Below are 19,310 nucleotides of genomic sequence, written 5' to 3'. Positions count from 1 at the left end.
TAAGGATAGCACTCTGGGGGCACCTTCGTGAACTCTGAAAGCAAGGGCTGAGACCAAACGAACTATTAGATGCGACCGCATCTCATTCACCCGCCTTGTCCCTGCATCCGGCGTCGTCGGCGTCCGCCCCTCTCCCATTCTCCTCGCTGCGCCAGCTGCGCTCTCCGCCGCTCACCCCCTCTCCTCTCCGATAGCGAACACTCTCTCGCGAGGGGCATTGGATTGGCTTGGCTTGGCTTGGCTTGGATTGAATTGGATTGGATTAAAGTGGATTGTGTTGCGTCATAGCCGCGGCAGACGCACTGGCGCCGGCGCGTCTTCTCACCCCTCACCGTTATGCGCGCTATAAAACGCGGTGCCTGAGCCGCTCCGCTCCATCGTTCCAGCGCCGTTCCTCCGCTGTCCAACGCTGCAACGTGAACCCCCTATGCGTCACATCTGCACAGGGGTTCCCGCGAGGGGAGGTGGTAGTTTTTTCACTTGCACGGGAAAGATACTGTTCCAGTCTCATTAAGTAAGCTACAAAGGTCGGGATATTGCCTACTCTTACCCGCCTCGACGGCGGGGGTCAGGTGTAAATCTTGATCTTCCGATAGGATAAAACATTGTTTGACGCGCATAGCGCAAAACTCCCGTGTATTACCATGGATTCTGACTGCATCGCCAGACTGCAGCCGGATGGGATGATGCACGACGCCAACACTGATACCGATCAAGCAGCTCTTGCAGCCAAGCGCTAATTACAGTAGCTTTCGCTTTAGCTCGAAGGGCAATGCGAATTTTCGCCCAAGTATCATTAAGTTCCTGCGAAAACTGACGGCACAGACTACAGCTGTTTACACTGCGATGCAAGTGCCATTGTTATTTTAAAGGGGCCATGAAGAGAAAATGCAAGTTGGTTTTATTCGAAAGATTTCGTGTTTTACAGTGCCCCCAGCGCTTGCCCGGATACAAACGGTGCTTTATTCACTGAGAAATTAAACAATTTAGGTTAAAATTTCGATTTTCCCGCTCAATCGTGCGTTTTCGTGGTCCCAAATGACATCACAGGAACCGACCGCTCTGCAGCCTAGAACACCTTCATTCACGCATCCGCCGTACAGGGTAGAGACACGTATACGCTGGCGCCGTTATTTTCGGTTGCTCGCTCGCCGCCGAAGCAAGTCATTGTGTCAAAACCGCGCTAAAATTATCGCCGCAACGCGGTTTACTGAAGAAGTTTGAATCATATTGTCTGTTTCGCGTTGCTAGGTCTCGTGGGAAACGAAAAGAATAACGCGTTGAGCCCGTTGGCCCAATTGCGGCGGCACGGGACCGTTCAAAGGTTGTCTCCACCCTGTACAGCGGTGTTGGTTTGTTCCCGCGTTTCTTTACGTTCCCTAACCTAGATGGCGCCACTATACCGTGGCAAGCGTTTGGTTTGTTTTTGCCCGCATTTAAACCTGGCTTGTTTTTGTTCTGGGAGAAAATATTCGTTCCCTGAAACAGTGCTCGCTCGACAAATGGGCTCACGTAAGACACCGTTGCTTGCGTCAATCGGCCAGTGTCGTCTGAGACAACCCCATGCCCCGTAGTGCTGTGCAGCTAAACCAAGCATGCTGTGCGCAGTACGAACAGCAGAACGCATCAGTACTTCTATGTTTACATGTGCTTTCGTAACTTCCACTGTTTGTCCCATCATTCTTATTGCTTTGTAAAGAATGTGCCCTAAATTTAAGCGCAAATTGCTCGTTCGTCTAGTTTGTAAGCTCTACCTAATTTTCGTCTGCTTCTGCCAGCCTCCGCCAATCGCAGAGCTTAGCTCATGTGACATCATAGGTTCTGTTGCGGGAAATGAGCTGGTGGGTCGCATGACCATTCCCGTTGTTCCTAATTATGTAGCTTATTTGAGCGAAGTTTACGTTAAAAGTGGTGTCAGTATGATTCTAACGAGACAATATTTTGAATGAACCAAACTTGTGTTTTCTCTTCATGGCTTTTTTAAGCGAATTCCATCAAATCACATTCGTACCAAATAGTGAGGCCTGTAACGCGAGCACGAAACTTTTGCGCGACTTCGTGTTATGAAGAATGCGCATGTCTAATTTCCAAGGTGTTAGCGGTGCGTACGAAAAGCCAGGGAACCAAAGCATCAACGCATTTGGCAGGTGATAAGACACGTGGGTCGAACACGCGGTCAGGGTGTACGTGTGTAACACGCTGTACGTGTACAAGAAGTCCAGGTGACACATATGCACTGTCCAGTCTACTGGACGATATGCCAAGGCACTACGTTCATGCATGTGTTGTGTTTTGTAGTTGTTTAGTGGAAATTTAGTGGAAAACTAACGTTGTTTAGTGGAAATTTCTGCACAAGACGTCTCAGCTCCCTTGCGTACTTGGCGGATTGCCCGTCCTCAGGACGCTCGACGTCACAGTTCGTGTGCAGCACACAGTTTAAGTCCCCCAGGAAAATTACGTGCCACGCATCAAGAAAGAAAACATCAAGGTCTCGAAAAAAATCGTTTCACCTGTCAGGCTGCGCGGGGACATAAACACACAGTATATGCAGCTGAAATGAGTAGAAGGTGCAATTGAAGGCCACAATAGGTGAAAGCCCACCAAGTGACGCATGATGGTCGCGAAGGAGGAGGCGATTGAACGCAACAATGCCCTCACCTGCACGCCGAACAGTAGCGTATGAAAAAAAAAAAACACGGTACATTAAATCGTCTGTTAAATGAGAGGGCATAAAGCAAAGAAAAGAAATTGGTTTCTTGCAGGCACAGTATGTCGCAACCTAGGGATCATGCAAGCGCGACAACCTCTTTCTGCGTCACGATGGAACTAAACCTTTTAACGTTTAGTGTTATGATGTGCAGGTTGTTTCCCCTTACGTAATGAAAAAAGAAAGAAAGAATAAGTGAAACCCACAAAAAGAGCACAAACTGTCGGCAGAGCTAACGATCACAACGAAAAATCACGACCGTGATTGGGGCTGACATGTACGCGCTCACTTACGCTTGGTCCTAATTGTTTTTGATTCACGTGACTTCTTGGATGGAAAAGTCGGCTGTCGAAATTCCATGCCACTATCTCAAGCAGAATCTCTTGTAGGAGGATGGCCTCGCTTACCCTATGATTTGAAACCAGCTGTGGATCTTCCACTTAAGTGCAACAGGATGCTCACACACTGGAATTTTTTATAGAAAATTTGGAGCGAGCTTCAAAAAAATGTCTTGCGCATCAGAATTTTGGGGTGAATCTGCTTTGCCAAGTTCGAATTCGGCTTCTTTGATTAAACAACATTTTCTATTCTACAGTCTTCGTTGTGTCAATTTTTTCCTCAGGGTAAATTTCGAATTACCTCTGAACTTTTGAAGTAACTGAAACTTTTTAGAATTTTCGCAACTTACAACAGACAATTTTCTCGAAATGGCCAGGCATCCAGAGTGATCAAAACTTTATGTAATGCATCACTCTTTGAGTGAGCTTACTATGCAATCACTCAAGTAAACTGATGCGGGCAGCACCAATATGCATTACACATCACCTAATGGCTCTAATTTGGGCTCTAAAATTCAAATACAGTCAAATTGTGTTTTGCACTAGAACGTGATATGCCCCTCTGGAGAGGCCGTGGTGTTACCTCTGGTGCATCCGGAGGCGTCATTTTAGCGTGCGTCCTTTTTGCTTGTATTTCGCGCACAGCCACCACCTCCATCACCCACCCGCCTTTTCTCATTTCACGGTCCTATGCTCCGTCTCAGCCTGCGTATACCATTATATATCGGCTGGGTCATGCCATGACGGAGCTCCTCTGCGGGCCGGCTTTCACCGCAGTTGAAAGTGGGGTTGCGAGTGACTTCCTGAGAGCACTGAGAGCACCAAGAAACCACGTGACCTTCCACACGCTTCTCCTAATGCGCCGGTGGCTAGCGGGGCTTCCCCGAGGCTTTTTTTCCTCCATGGTGCGCCTTCAGGGTGTCGCAGAGAGAAGTCGTCGCAGTAAATTCTGAAGCTCCGCAATGGGGTTCGAACGCCTCGGGTTTGTGGTGACCATGCAGGTCCAAGAGCAAACATTTATCAAATAACAACTTCAAAAACCATTAAATTAAGTATAAGTACGTTCGTATTCATTACCCGATAAAAAGTGCTTAGATATCTTGGTAGATTTGTACCGTACAATAACTTTAGCTTCTGCCCTGATAATTTCTTTTTTCTGCGCAGATGTGTTCCACCCACAAGGAGTCAGGTAAGCTGCCGACCGGTTTATTGCGTTGGATCTTCCTGTTTGGATTACTGATGCGGAGCAATCTGTTGTTGCCTGCAACACGTAATATATCGCTAATAGGCATCAACTGAACTCAGAAGTATAAAAAAATCCTTTGACACTATTGGTCGGTGCAGTTAGATAATGGTGGCCAGATACATTACACGGAGTAAAGGGCCAAACATTAGTTCTGAGAGCGACGCGTTTCTGCAAGCGTTCTCACTCTCTAGAAAGCGCTTTGGCAGTGGTGAGCAAGGCGCATGAAAGCTAAGGCACCGGTTTTGGAGGTGGGGAAATGCAGGCTGAAAGGTACCGTTCTGCGCACATGTTTTTGGCCCTTAATACGTTACCAGCTCAATTCAGCTCAGCTTCAAACACACCGGTTGACCCACTTGTTCTCTCTCAGTTTTGCAGAAGACCGCCGGAGCAGAGGTGCTCGCTACACATGTAGCTCATCAAGTTTTAGAGCGAGGGCCTCGTTATATCTGCGTAGGAAGAAAATAGATTGATTGATTGAATGATTGTGGGGTTTGACGAGCCGACTTTTCACAGGCGATTAGGAGCTCCGCAGTGGATGGCGGCGGATTAATTTTGACCCACTGGTGGGTATCTTTAATGTGCGCCGAAATCTCTAACACACGGGAGATTTTGCATTTCGCCTCCGGCAAAGAAACGGCAGCCATGGCCTACAGTATTAATGTAAAGGAGAATTTAGCGAATGTAGTTCCTCGCGCTTTAATGTGGGAATAGAAATTTTAAATTGTGTGAAAGAAAGTGGAGAAAAACATGTTTTCCCGATGGGACCAGAACTCACAATTTTCGGGTTACGCGTCCGGTTTTGTACCGATTCAGCTATCGGGGCGGCAGTACTCCGCTCTTATTTTTGGTGAATTTGGAGGAGTGTATTTGTATCCTATGCTTTGGGGTAGTAGCCAGTGCCGCAACAACACGGGGTGAGGGGGAACTTTTGTATCCTCGTGAGAGTGCACCTTACTAGGAGCTCCTAACTGGCGAGTAAGCCTTTCTAGGTGATGAAGGTTGAACAGTGCACGTCTTGAGAAAACGGCGAAGCAGAGAAGTACACAACACAAGCTGTTCATCTTTGCGTGAAAATGTGCGCTGTTCAATCTTCACTGTGTAGTGAGCAACTAACCGACAATGTACTTGTTGGATTACTTTTATGGTACCCACCGTACACGAGTGCCATCACCGAGTCCCTTGTTCTTCGTGTACCTCATCATAATTGACAATGAACGCAAAATGGACATTAAATGGACTCGTTCAACGCACACAAAATGGAAGCCACGAGACTAGAACGCCAATGAGAGCTTAGGAGTGGGATTTCGCCGCATATGCGCACAAAAAAAGATGAGCTCCCTCCTTGACGTTTCTAGTATTTCTCTCCTTGACGTTTCTAGTAGGCTGTACCCAACTATAATGCGCCTATATAGCTTTGGTAAATTCGCGAGCTGTGTTAGTTTTGTCGTCAAGGCATGCAGCTATATTTGCACCGTGTAGCGGTTTCTACTTAACGGGAAGAGTTTTTCCCACCATCAAGCTAGATTGTTCGCGTTTACGAATGTCACATCTGGAGTTCGGAAATGCTGATAAGCCCATGCGTCCAGCGATGAATGAGGACCCGGATGACCCGCCGATGTATCTCACGCGAAGAGGGCCATGCGGCGGTTAGTTAGGAGTAGGCCATGATGATGACGATGGCCACGCGTCTTGACTAACAAGGCAAATTGACATAAAATGTCCCAGTGGCAGCCGCGTCTGCAAGTTCAGCTAGTCCGGCCGTTCTTGAACTCTTGAGACCCTGAGCTACCGCTTTGCAGAAACCTTTCTCAGTACGTACTTCACTCATTTACTTGCACTGTTTAACCTGGCGGCGGGGCTGATTATAGCACCAGCTGGAAGACAGAGATTTCAAATGATGGAACACGTAACTGATTCGTTTTCTAAATTTCTTTTTCGTGTGATAATTGATAAACCACCCGTGGCCTTGAGTATATATGACTGCAGTTTTTTTCATAGCGCGTGTGACAGCTCACCAGCATGCTTCTTATCCTGGTATATGCATGTTAGCCACTTGTCGATACAAGCGTGGCCCAATGCTTGCTTTCATGATATGAGCTGGGGCGCCAGAAAAAGTGCTACGGCGATGTTCTTGTTTTTCTGTATGCGCGGGGGTATACATATTTAATAAACACGGGCTGCGAGTTGAACCTTGGTCGTGTGCGTGTCTTGGCTTGTTGTGCGCCGTTTTTGATCCGAAACTTATTCCCCTTTCCTTTCTACTTACAACGTGATGGGCCACCACAGGAAAGAAGAATTGGATGGCGCGAAAGTTGCTTATGAGGAACTGTAAGTATGATTTGCATACATTGTATTTTTAAGCGCTTTAAGCATGCGTAATGCCTTTCGTATACTGAGTTTCAAGTTTGTTGTATTTAAAATTATTCCATATTTTATGCTCAGAATTTGTAAAGGTAAACTACACCGATGGTCAGAGTTTAACGTGCTGGCAGTAATGCCAATTCTCGGATTCATAAAAACCTATGTATGTTTGATTGATATAAAATCCGTAACATTCTATTCCCTGTTATACGCAAGAATCAGCCTTCTCGTAATTGCAACGGAATTGCATGCATTGTACTTCCCCTAGATTATACTAGCAATTGAAAATCGCAGGCGCGTTTACTTAAAATTTACAAAGTCCTAATTAACGCTTCGTTACTGTTGAGCTCACATCCTCTTCTACCTTGTACGTAATATGTTCAGATCCATCCTCGCCGTCGTATTTTCGTTATTAATTTTTTCTGCTTCTGGCAGGACTGGGTCGCAATGCTATTTCAGACAGATTCATTTATCAAAAATGTTCCTTGAAAGAACCTTATGCAAACATGACTTGTAGGTAACTACAAATGTTTGCTCACAAGGATGCCAGACGTTTTCGCACTATATAAGTGCTTGCGCATGTACCTAAATTAGCCAAAGAACATTTAACACTGCAAAAGTACCACTTTGCTTATGGGAGCTCTGAAAAGATGTATCAGCGTTGAGTCAGTGAAGAAAAACGAGAACTAAATATGATGGTGACACTTTCAGGTGGTCAATGTTGTACCGCTTATCATAGCTTCCCTTGATATCCCACACTGGAAGAACAGTACAGATGATTTCAGCATGCGACGAGCGCAGGAGGGGGGAGGGGGGGGGGGAGAGGGGGAGTGGTGCGTGCCTCGCCAGCGGCGTGTTCGTCTTCACGTTTGTGCACGGCCTCCACTATCACCAAAGGTGCGCAAAAGAGGCGCTGCGCCAATACGGGGAAAGGCGGTAAGGCCATGGAGGAAAGAAGAGTTTAGGAGAGGCCCTGACGTCACCTCTACAGAAGCCGGAAACACCATGTTTGGAGGCCGCCCTTTTTTGCCCGTATTTTGGTCCAAAACAAAAATTAGTCCAAAAACAAGTGTATATTAGATGAAAACCGGTTCAAAATAAACTAACCTGATTTAAAGACTTATGGTACGCTCCCCCCTCCGCTTCAGCAATCGTCAAGCACAAGCAGAAGATCTTTGTAGACGGGTTATAATATGTGTTGCTCTCACACACCCACCGGATGTCGTCGCTAGGCCTGATCGGGTCGCGTGGTCGGTCGACGCAAGGACAGGCTTACTTACCTAGTGCCGAGGCCTCGTTCCTCTCCAAGGACAAGCACCCGGGCGAGGCGCGGGCATTGCACTTCGCTTGCGTTGACCCCTGCCGGTACACCAATGTGTGGCACATGGGCCATACAAATTTCTTAAATCCAGTTCAACGCAATGGAGGACGCGACCGCCTCAGCAAGCGTGTCATCGCTTCTCCCTCCGACGCTTCTACGGCGCCCAATCAGCGCGCGCCGTGCGGCAAGAAAGACACTTAAAATCTTTTAATACACTGATACACTGCATGCTTCGCCCCTCCCCAGGTTTCACGTCAGAAGGGAAGGCCCGTTTTTTTTTCATGGTATATTTTTCGAACGCCTCACGTGGCGGGAGCCCACGCGCAAGCCTGGACGACGCCGGGAGCTCCTCACGAGGCGCAGGCTAGCGTGCAATCGGCTGGTCTGTTTTCTGGTAACGCCGCAAGGCGGAACTAAAAGCTTAAACAGCAGTGCCCTTAAAATGTGCGATGTTTACGCAACTTCCACTCTCAACCTTTCTGAAGGGGCGAATTTTCACAGGTATCAAAGTACACCATCCACATCGTTCCCCTTTATGAGCTAATGCGATTAAACGTTTCTCGCCCCTTTTACTTTCCAACCCTTCCCGTTTTCTACGTGCCCTAAACGAAAATCTGGCTGCGTGAAACACGGAAACAAACTCGTATCGAATTAGGCAGTAACAAGATTTTACAGCAGTCCCTGTTGCAGGGAAATGGCGGTATTCGTCATGTCCATTCGTGTATAAACTAACATAATCATCATCATGGCTTACCATTGAAGGGCATATCCCAGAGCAAAGTAGTTGTTCAATGGTGAATGCATCGAAACATTAATAACGACTGGTAATCGTCATATAATAATTTATGATAAATTTGTTGGTGGTTTTTTATTATGTTAATGAAAATTTAGCCCGGAGAAAGCAGGCGCAGCACCTTAACTGAACCCCGAATAATCGCTTCGCGTTCGCTATTTTATAGAAATCAAAATATTTGCCTGTCTACTGCCATTCAAAACATCCAGTAATATTACTGGTGAATCTGGTCGCTAATGGGCTGCTGAACCACTGCGATTCGGTGGGTAAGTGATTCGTGAGGGGAAGGTCAGTGTAGAAGGGGAAGGAGAGGACGGAGAAGGAAAATAAGACGCGAGAAAAGAGGAGCCGTAAGGCCACGGTGGGGAGAGTATTCCTCTCAAGCAGGGAAGTTGGAAGAAGGAGCATGATTGGAAATGGGGATATTACCTTCAGAAAAGGGAGAGGTGTTTTGGCGATGATCATGGGATTATGGAAGAAGTCGAGTGTAGCGAAGGGGTCAAAGGCAGCGGGAGTGACAAGACTCGAGGCAAAGGAGGATGAAAAATGTCTACCAGGTGAAGCCGGGTAGAGTAGAGGAGAAAAGATAGTGTTGATTTGCCGGACGAGTTGAACTAAGTGGAACATGTAAGGGGGAGGAGGGGTGGTAGAGGGGGATGACAGTAAAATCGAGTGAGAGAAATATAATGAAGTGAAGAAAAGTAAACCATGATGGGGAAGAGAAAAGAAAGTAGAAAGATGGAGCTTGAGGTTCCAAGTAGAATGTAAAAGGTGAAATTATAGGGGCCAGAGAGGAGGAGAATTCGAGGGTGGAGGCGGAGAAGAGTTTGACAGAGAGAGCTGTTGGAGTTGGATAAGAGAGGAGTGGAAGTTGGGAGGTATATAATCGGAGAGAGGATGGGATGAGGAAGGTAATATTACGTATAAGTTGGGTAGTGAAGGCGAAAGGGTAAAGGAATGTCAGGAGAGAGGGAGCGTAAGAGCATGAGTGGTAGGAAAACTAGAAAAGAGGACGCTGAACCAGCGGAAGCGGTATTTCGTACCAATATCTGCAGTGATTCAAAGCAAATAAGCGGTCACTTTTAATGCGTAGCATTCCTTGCGAGTGCACCTAGAGCTTAAACCGTGTAACACCCTGCACTTGCACAAAAATGCATAACTGACGGAAGTAACACATCATAACAATATCGTAAATCGAGAGAATCCGTCAAACGAAATTTTGAAAAAAGGAAGAAAATGCGAAAATGAAAAACTACAAATGTTGCATAAATTAACCAGCAAACTTAAAAATATGCACCTTGTACAGCTCAAACCCCCCAACCCCCCCCCCCCCCAAAAAAAAAAAAAAAAACTAAAAGGAAATTGGAAAGTCAGCGTGAAAAGAGGAATTAAAAATTCCTGTAGGAGGCCTACCATGTATTTCCCTGCATGTGCACAAAAATGCCGAATTGGCGGAAGGACCATACGTAGTCTTTGTAACAGCGTAAATGGGTATAACTGGACGAACAGAATTTTTAGAACAAAAAAAAATAGAGAAAAATAGAAAAACATAACAATTTTACAAACATGTTCTCCGAAATTCAAAAATATGCACCTAATACATCTCCTCCATAAAGCAGATACTAAGATTAAAAGCCCGGAAAAGAACGTGGAAAAACAAAATGAACGAAAACGGATAACGTGTAACGCTCTACTTTTGCACTTAAATACGTCATTATCGGAGATAACACACGTAATCGTTATAATGGCAAAAATTCAGATAATTAGTGCAACGCAAAATTCAGTAAAAGCAAAAAATAGCAACCATAAAAAAATATAAATGTGAATTTTAATGAAATAAAAAATATGCGTCTTGAATATTTTTAAAAAATACGAAGACCAAATGAAACGCAGACAAAAATGAAAAATGAATAGAAATGAAACAAAAATGAGACGAAGACAAAAGTGAACAAAAATTAAAGAAGAAAACAACTACGCAACCACGATGGACAATGCTGCAAAAACAGATTAACCTAGCACTTCGCCTTGCATCCACACAAAAATACCCTATCATGCAGGGAGGTAAAGACAGCTACGCTCCATCGTTGCATAGGCTTAACCACCTGGAAAAGGAAACAACAGTAACATTGCAAACAATAAAGCAACAAAACACATTTCGCTACTGATAGCCAAGTGTAGGCGTAAAATTCACAATGGAAACAAGTGGTGGAAGAATGCTGCGCATTGCTACGCAATTTTCTGAGCTTCTACCAATTTCTCGTGTTGTATAGATTAATATGTTTCACGAATTTATTTTTCTTGCCTCAGGAATACCAAGTTAAAAGAAGAACATGCTAAAAGGGAGCAAGTATACGAGGAGACGCTTTGTGACGTGGACAAGAACGTGCTGGAAATCAGCGAAATTCATGACGCCACATTAGAAAAGGTCCGAGAAACCAAGGACCAGTCGGCACGAGCACACCAAGAATTGCTTCAAAAGATGCAAGAGGAAGAGCGGCTGAGCGCAGAGCGGCGCGCCAAAAGGCAGCGAGAATTCGAGGAAGAACTCAAGAGGCTCGAAAGCCATCGCTCGAATCCAGGCAAGGTGTTTAAAATTTCAGATTACAGTGGAACCTCGTTATAACGAAGCCGTCTCGGGACAGCAAATTAGTTCGTTATATCCGATATTTGTTGTAACAGTAGAGGTACAAATCGCCTCTAACAAATCGACAATCTGGATCGCGCAAAAATACTTGATACAAAAATGTATATTTTATGCTTCGAACCCGCTACAAACAAGGTAACCCTTACCTTTCTCCCTGCTGCATTTCAAGCTTTAGTACGTAACATAAGTACGTTGAATTACAACAGAACAAAGTTCACTTGACAATTCCATCGTCCTTATTTATTTGATGAAGGATGTTATCTTTGCCTGGTGGCTGCTCACAGCACTGAGCAGGATGAAGTTTTCCACAGTGTCTGTGACCAAAAAGGTCTTTATACTTTTGAAGTTTCGGACGACGGCGCTTTTTCCATGTAGCTGCTCAGCCTCCTGGTGAAATATTTTTTTTTTGTAATATGCGATACCACGCGCGGCCCTCATGGTTTCAGTTTCGCTATAAAAGAATAAGTTTCATTGAAATAAAGCGCGACCAACCCAAGTTCGTATTTAGTTCGCTATAGCCGATAATTCGCTATATCAGTGTTCGTTATAACAAGGTTCGACTGTATAGGGTTTAGCACGCCGAAGCTAAACCCGGGCTATGAGTCGCACCGTGGTAGACGTCTCCGGATTTATTTTGACTGCCTGCAGGGATTTGTTAAGTGCGCCTAAATCGGACTTAGAACGTTCGTCTTGGCTGCATATTGTTTATTTTGTTCTACATAGGTACCAAAGTATGGGGTAGAACGCGAAGTGAGATATGTTAAAGGAGCCATGAAGAGAAAATGCAAGTTGGTTTTATTCGAAAGATTTCGTGTTTTATAGTGCCCCCAGCGCTTGTCCGTATACAAACGGTGCTTTATTCACTGAGAAATTAAACAATTTAGGTTAAAATTTTGATTTTCCCGCTCAATCGTGCGTTTTCGTGGTCCCAAGTGACATCACGGGAACCGACCGCTCTGCAGGCTAGAGTACCTTCATTCACGCATCCGCCGTACAGGGTAGAGACACGTAACGCTGGCGCCGCCATGTTCGGTTGCTCGCTCGCCGCCGAAGCTAGTCATTGTGTCAAAACCGCGCTAAAATTATCGCGGCAACGCGGTTTACTGAAGAAGTTTGAATCATATTGTCTGTTTGGCGTTGCTAGGTCTCGTGGGAAACGAAAAGAATGACGCGTTGAGCCCGTTGGCCCAATTGCGGCGGCACGGGACCGTTCAAAGGTTGTCTCCACCCTGTACAGCGGTGTTGGTTTGTTCCCGCGTTTCTTTACGTTCCGTAACCTAGATGGCGCCACCATACCGTGGCAAGCGTTTGGTTTGTTTTTGCCCGCATTTAAACCTGGCTTGTTTTTGTTCTGGGAGAAAATATTCGTTCCCTGAAACAGTACTCGCTCGACAAATGGGGTCACGCAAGACACCGTTGCTTGCGTCAATCGGCCAGTGTCGTCTGAGACAACCCCAAGCCCCGTAGTGCTGTGCAGCTAAACCAAAGCATGCTGTGCGCAGTACGAACAGCAGAACGCATCAGTACTTCTATGTTTACATGTGCTTTCGTAACTTCCAGTGTTTGTCCCATCATTCTTATTGCTTTGTAAAGAATGTGCCCTAAATTTAAGCGCAAATCGCTCGTTCGTCTAGTTTGTAAGCTCTACCTAATTTGCGTCTGCTTCTGCCAGCCTCCGCCAATCGCAGAGCTTAGCCCATGTGACATCACAGGTTCTGTTGCGGGAAATGAGCTGGTGGGTCGCATGACCATTCCCGTTTTTCCTAATTATGTAGCTTATTTGAGCGAAGTTTACGTTAAAAGTGGTGTCAGTATGATTCTAACGACACAATCTTTTGAATGAACCAAACTTGTGTTTTCTCTTCATGGCTCCTTTAAGTAGAATAGCAAATGAGGCATATTCGCCATAACTATTTCTTTGAGGTTTTTTTACTCAGATTTTCTATGAGCACATGTTGAGGTAAAACAACGTATTACTGTTGTGAGCGCTATCAGTGTACTTACCAAATAGCGTGATGTTGGGGCTTGCGTGTACGTGTCATATTCCTGGGCCAAATGTCTTTTCTGGCATTAATGAGAAGTGACAGGACATAACCCTGCACCTAAACCATGCTCCTGGTACACTTACTTACAGCGTTTTTGGCGTACGCTACTGAACAGCGGGTCGAAATACCACTGTCCCTACCCCAAAGGACAATATTTTCGCGAAGTGAAGGACAGACAATATTGCCCGGCGTGGCACATGACAGCAGAGCAAATAGGTGCTGTGTTTCAAACAACAGATAAGATATCCGGGCACGCCCGCGCACCCCAAGGCATGGTTCATAGAATTACGCCAACAATTATTTCAGGAACCAGATGCTAAAACAAAACAATTTCCAAAACAATAAACATTCTCTCAGTTAACGTGGTATGGCTTAATGCGAACGACATGGACGACCTCTGTCTGTATGCGGCGTCGTATTTCCGTAGTCGCCGACAGGGACGACCTCGTAGATGAGTTGGTAAACACGTCCTTGAAATCGGTATGGCCCGAAATACCGCTGCTGACGCTTCTCGCTGGTGCCGCGTCGTCGGTTGGGTGGCCAAACCCGTGCAGTATCACGGGGTCCCACTCGGATTTCGGCTAAGGAGTTTGTAGCGCCCGCATCCATGAGAGTTGTTGATCCGTTGCACCAAATTGAAATCTTGGGGGCATTTTGTGTGTGTTACAAGTATCTTTGGGTTGAGGCGTTGATGGTCTTCCTGTTCCACGTGCCGGAGCATAACGCCTCGCATCGTTGTCTGCTGTCATCTTTACACAAGCTCGAATGCAGTCGACGACGTTGTTCCCTGGACGGATGCATTACAAGCAAACGTGATATTGCGGGTAATTTAGTCCCACGTTCCATTTTCCACGTGGGCGTCCATAGACAGCATAACCGCGATAGTTTTCAATTGTTCGGTTGGTCTGTTCGCTTGGACACGGTACGCCGTGGTTCTTCGGTGATCCGTGTTGCTGAAATGTTAGTATCGGTCCGTGCATGATTGCTGCAGTGAAAGCGGTTCCGCGATCCCTGGTTAAAAGTTCAAGGGCGCCATATATGAAAACAACTTCGTAGATGAAGAATTTGGTGATTTGGGCGACTTCTTGAAAGGAGCGGGGATTTCCTGCCTAGCGCGTCATGTAGTCTGTGGCGGTAACAATCCACTTGTTATTAGCTCCTGACGTAGGTACAGGCCCGGAACCTCCATACCGATATGTTGGAAGGGCCTTGATGGTACGGCGGTGGGCTGCAGATGTCCGGCTTGTTTCGTCGGCGGTGTTTTCCGCACTGCCAGTGGTGTAAACTCCGGCCGCTGTGGGTGACATTGGATGTAAGACTAGACAAATAGTATTTCACTGCGAGCTTTCCGAGCGTACGCTGCTAGCCGAGGCACCCTGATGATGGCTCGTCGTGACACGCTTCCAAGATTTCGGGAGCGACGAGGCGAGTGTGCTGACAAGTAGATGATCCGTTCCCGCCTCCGTCTTCAATTTGAATGGCAAACCAGCTTCAGGCCGTGGGGATAAGCTTAGACATATTTCACATACGAAAAACAGCGTGATGAAGCCAGAAAATGCTACTGGCAAAATTACACCCAGGAGCAAATTCGGACTGTCGAATTCGTCATTGGCTGTGCTGCTGCAGCCTGCGGTTGGTAAACAGTAGGGCAGTTTGTTGCTGCAGGAAAAAGCCTGAACATTGTGAATCTCTTTTTTGTAAAAGGGCTTCGGTGTTGTTAATATTCCTGTACTCTTCCCTTACAGGCGGAGCCATCCTACGAGGCCTCGAGGGCGTCCTCAAAATTGGAAAAGAGGCAAAAGACCTGATTACAAAATAATCTCCTTTGTTTATCAGCCTACTCAGTAAAAATATGTGAGCTCGCGGACCATCCAATAACGACAAAAGCGTCGTCAACAGTCTGCTCTACAATAATTCGGTAGTTAAAATGAAACTCACGCACATATAAACCACTGGAACGAAGTGTAATCACCACCCTGGTTTGGTAAGACATTTGCTGTTTCTTTAATAACAAATATCTCATTGTTTCCCGAACTATTAAGCAGTGCCAGCGATTATACAGAATCTGTCTCCTCTGGATATGCGCTGATGCACAAATAAACCTTCGTGCAGACTACCTACCTCACAGGAGTGTATAATAGGTAAAGTTACGGTATTACTTCGCTGTAATAGGGTTTACACCCTTAATAAGAATTTTCACTGCGTATAACTAAACTCTCACACCCAAACAAAAACAAGAGAACACCCTTTTAAAGCATGTCACAACACGCGAAACACGTATTGAAATGGTGCTTTCCTGTTTTTTTCCTAGGGCAAAATGGCGTTAGTTCTGTTTTAAAACCCCTTGAAATCGTCTTTGTGTTTTTGCTAGGGTGTAACGGCGTGAAAATTCCCGTAAGGATGTGAATCGTTTTACTGTGTCCCTACGATTCGACGTGCTCGGCAGAGTGGCGACCAGTTGCCTGAGCCGCACAAGCCAAACTCAATTCACTGATCACTTATTTGCATTAAACATGTTGATAGTGTCATATTTTTTGTACTAAGTTGCAACAATGATTTCCTGTACGCGATAAATTATTGACAACTAACAAAAGCATTATCGGGCACTAAAGTCTGCTTACAAGCTTTAAAGGCGAAAGCCAGGGGATCCTTATCAACGGCTTCTCTATTCCCACACCGTATTTGATGTGCGTCTATTTCTTTGCTTTCGTTTCGTGAATTTCTTCGAGAGGCTTGGTTACTGCTACACCGTGTTTGGTCTTTATCTTCGCTTCCTTTTCTTCGCCTTAAGCCGGGTTCAGACTGTTGCCGCAACAGTCGTACTACGTTTAAAGAATGACGTCATTTCTCGTCTCAGCCAATTGAACTGCGTGACGTACATGCCGTTTTTTTACGTCCATAGATCACGATATGTCTTTTGCGTCGGTAATCTGAACATAGCCTTAGGCGTTAGTTAATTCACCAAGCATATAGGCGCATGCCACACCTTCCTAAGAAACGGGGTTCTGCTTGGCTAGTCTGCACCTATTTTACTCACGTGCCATCAAGTTCAGGTTTCACGTGGCACGCGCTGCTCTCCAGGTATTTTGCTTTTCCTTTTCATGGTTGTGTGATATGCGGGAACTTTGGACCTTGAAAGCTCCCTACTTGTGGCGTATACACAAGTGTATACGTGCCATGCAGAAAGGAACAGCAACTACGACAACAACGTTTGTTGCGGTGCATGCAATGTGCAGTGATGGCGCAGTGGTGGCGCACTGGGCTCGTACTGCGGAGAGCCAAGTAGCTTACTGGTATCACACCGTAGAAACCCGGATTAAATGTGTTTTAAAACAAAACGTTAGTAATCTTCTCGAGCGGTTTCGCAGTCGCGGTACATTTCACCTTCATTGACCGCAGCTGCGCCGTATCCTTGGCGACGCATCACGTGATTCGCTTTCCCGAGCTCCGCCGACGGCCGCGTTCGCTAGTTACCGCCGCCGCCGCTGCCGGCTTGGCGCATGCGCTCTCCACAGCTGGTTCGCACGTGACTCGCCGCTCGTATGCGAGCTTGGCCATGTTTGAGAGCGAGGCCAGGCCGTCTTCTCTGAGCGTTGCGCCAGAGATGGAAGCAATGAGCTGTCGTCCGCAAGCGGCGTCTCATCACCCCGCGGATATCGGCCGGCGAGCCGTTCGGCTCGGAAATAGCCGGAACCGGGACCACGACCGTACACAAAGGCAGACTTTGGACGAGTAGTACAATAATTGCAGCTAAACCTATGATTAACCAAGTGAAACCTGGACTTAACCAGGCTAAGCCAAGCTTTAGCTTTGCGTATCTGGGGATAGCTGAGCTAATCCTGTCGTTTCTTTATTTACACTTTATTACGACGGGAATTTTCTCGACGAGACAACGAGGGTTTCCTGCACAACGGGGTATTTGAGGTTTAGCTTTAAAATTTATTACGGGGATAACCCTCACAAAAGGGTTGCACGTGATACATCGCGAAAACAAACGAATAAGGATGAAATATTAGTACTTCACTCAAAATAAAGTGAATATCAACACAAGGAATATAAACTGCAAAAATTTAGGGGGGAAAATTACACCATCTTCCCGTAGGGGAACCCTGAGTACTACGCGAAGCAGGCATGGGGTCGATTCAAGTGCCCATTAGTTTTCAGTTCGTCGTTTCCGTGAGGTTGAGGTACGTAGCTACCGTTATATTTACCGTTTGGTTTCCATGGTAACTACCACACTTTTCACTTACCGGAACTACGAAATGGAAATTCGTTGACCCCATGCCTGTTTCGCTTACTACTCAGGGTTCCCCTACAGAAAGATGGTGTAATTTTATTGCAGTGGGTGGGGGGTGTTAGAGGGGAGAGGCATTAAAGAGAGAGAGAGAGAGAGACGTTGTAGGTGGTATGTGTTTGTCTTTATTTAGGCATTATCATCATCATGTTCAACGTAGGTCACGTCGAGCTGTGGTTGGCGTTCCGCTTTGATTATGACCGCCTTATGGTCTGCGAAATGTAAAGTCAAGGGCTGTTGTAGTGGATGAACCCTAAAGTTGCTGAAGATGAGGTCGATTCACGTTCCCCGAATGGTTGTGGGCTGCTTGTAATCATGGCCCGCCGAGATTCGCCGACGCACGCCGCTGCGGACGACTATGAAACGTCGAAGGCACGTGAAGCGTGTTCGTCTCGTGCCGGCCCAGGAAGACACCGGCAACACTGTCGCTCCAGGAGCCCTTAAAGGAGAAGCGTGCTCGTCTCGTGCCGGCCCAGCAAGACACCGGCAACACGGTCGCTCCAGGAGCCATAGAAGGGACCGGGCGTTTAGCAAGCCGAGCATGCGCAGTGGGGGTGTGGACGACGCAACAACGACAACGACAAGGGAAAGACATAGCCCCGACCATGAGATGCTTCGCATCTAAAAGTAAAATACGTTGACCAGAAGTTCTTGAGCACTGACTAAGCTGACAGTACTTGGTCATGCACACACTGGTGCTAGGGTCGTTCGTGTTGCTTGTGCCGTGGCGCACAATGAGAACGTGAGCAATTAAAAAAAAGCGAGCTAGCTTGTGAACAATACTCAGTTTTCAGGCAGTATTCCTCAGTGCTGGGCAACATAGACAAGCAGGCCAAGGTTTGATGAAATCTATTGCCCTGCGTATTTTGCCAACCAGTCACCAGCCACCAAAACCTAAGCTATGGGAATCCGCAAGAGACCCGCAGGCAACGAGTAACAGCAGGAACTTTCACCTCGCTACAAAATGAGTAAACTATGATGATCGATGTCACACATTTTACAGCTTCCACGAGGTTCTTTAAATACAATCCTAAGCTCAGTTATGAGAGCATAGGAAAATTCAGAGAGACATCAGCGCTGGTTATGTAGGAATTCGAAAGCAAAAAAACATTTTTCGGGTCACTTAGGTCTGTTTTAGGTTATCGAAGCAACAAACTGGCATACAATTGTGTCGGGTAGCCTTTATGTACAAGTTCACCCGTTGATGTAGCATCCGCACTATTTTACTTTACCTGATCGCTCTCAATAAATATTATTCCGTCTGAATTCGCCTCAGTCTATCTTAATCCACCTTAACATTCCCTAATCCACCATAACACCCCAAAATCCATCGTAAGGTATCTTAATCCGTTTTATTCCAAGCTTCAGACGGCTTTCAGGGGATACTTTCGACTGCGTCTGTCACTTTTAAGCACGCGCACATGACCTGTGTCCGGCTTATGCGTGCACAGGTTTGTAGGAGGGAGGTGGTGGGCATGCACGAGCAGCTATAGGTTATATGCCCATAATGATGGATGGCACGTCCGCTGTGCTGGTGCAAGGTTTAAACGCGGACGACAAA

At 46.3% G+C, this 19,310-nt stretch overlaps 1 protein-coding gene across 2 annotated transcripts in view; it reads left to right on the top strand.

Moving 5' to 3' along the window:
• Positions 1–15,575, top strand: part of LOC144150025 (uncharacterized) — a 39,796-nt gene extending 24,221 nt beyond the window's left edge. For both annotated transcript variants that reach the window (XM_077681810.1, XM_077681809.1), the window contains exons 3-6: positions 4,210–4,234; positions 6,578–6,619; positions 11,074–11,345; positions 15,201–15,575. In XM_077681810.1, the coding sequence (XP_077537936.1) occupies positions 4,210–4,234; positions 6,578–6,619; positions 11,074–11,345; positions 15,201–15,274 (413 nt within the window). In that variant the 3' untranslated portion in view covers positions 15,275–15,575. The remainder of the gene's footprint in view (positions 1–4,209; positions 4,235–6,577; positions 6,620–11,073; positions 11,346–15,200) is intronic.
• The last annotated feature ends 3,735 nt before the right edge of the window (positions 15,576–19,310 follow it).

This window comes from Haemaphysalis longicornis, unplaced genomic scaffold (genome assembly GCF_048455015.1).
Source record: "Haemaphysalis longicornis isolate Haplotype H1 unplaced genomic scaffold, Haemaphysalis longicornis Haplotype H1 scaffold_8, whole genome shotgun sequence".
Classification (NCBI taxonomy): Eukaryota; Metazoa; Arthropoda; class Arachnida; order Ixodida; family Ixodidae; genus Haemaphysalis; species Haemaphysalis longicornis.
This window is presented reverse-complemented; position numbering and strand designations above follow the sequence as displayed.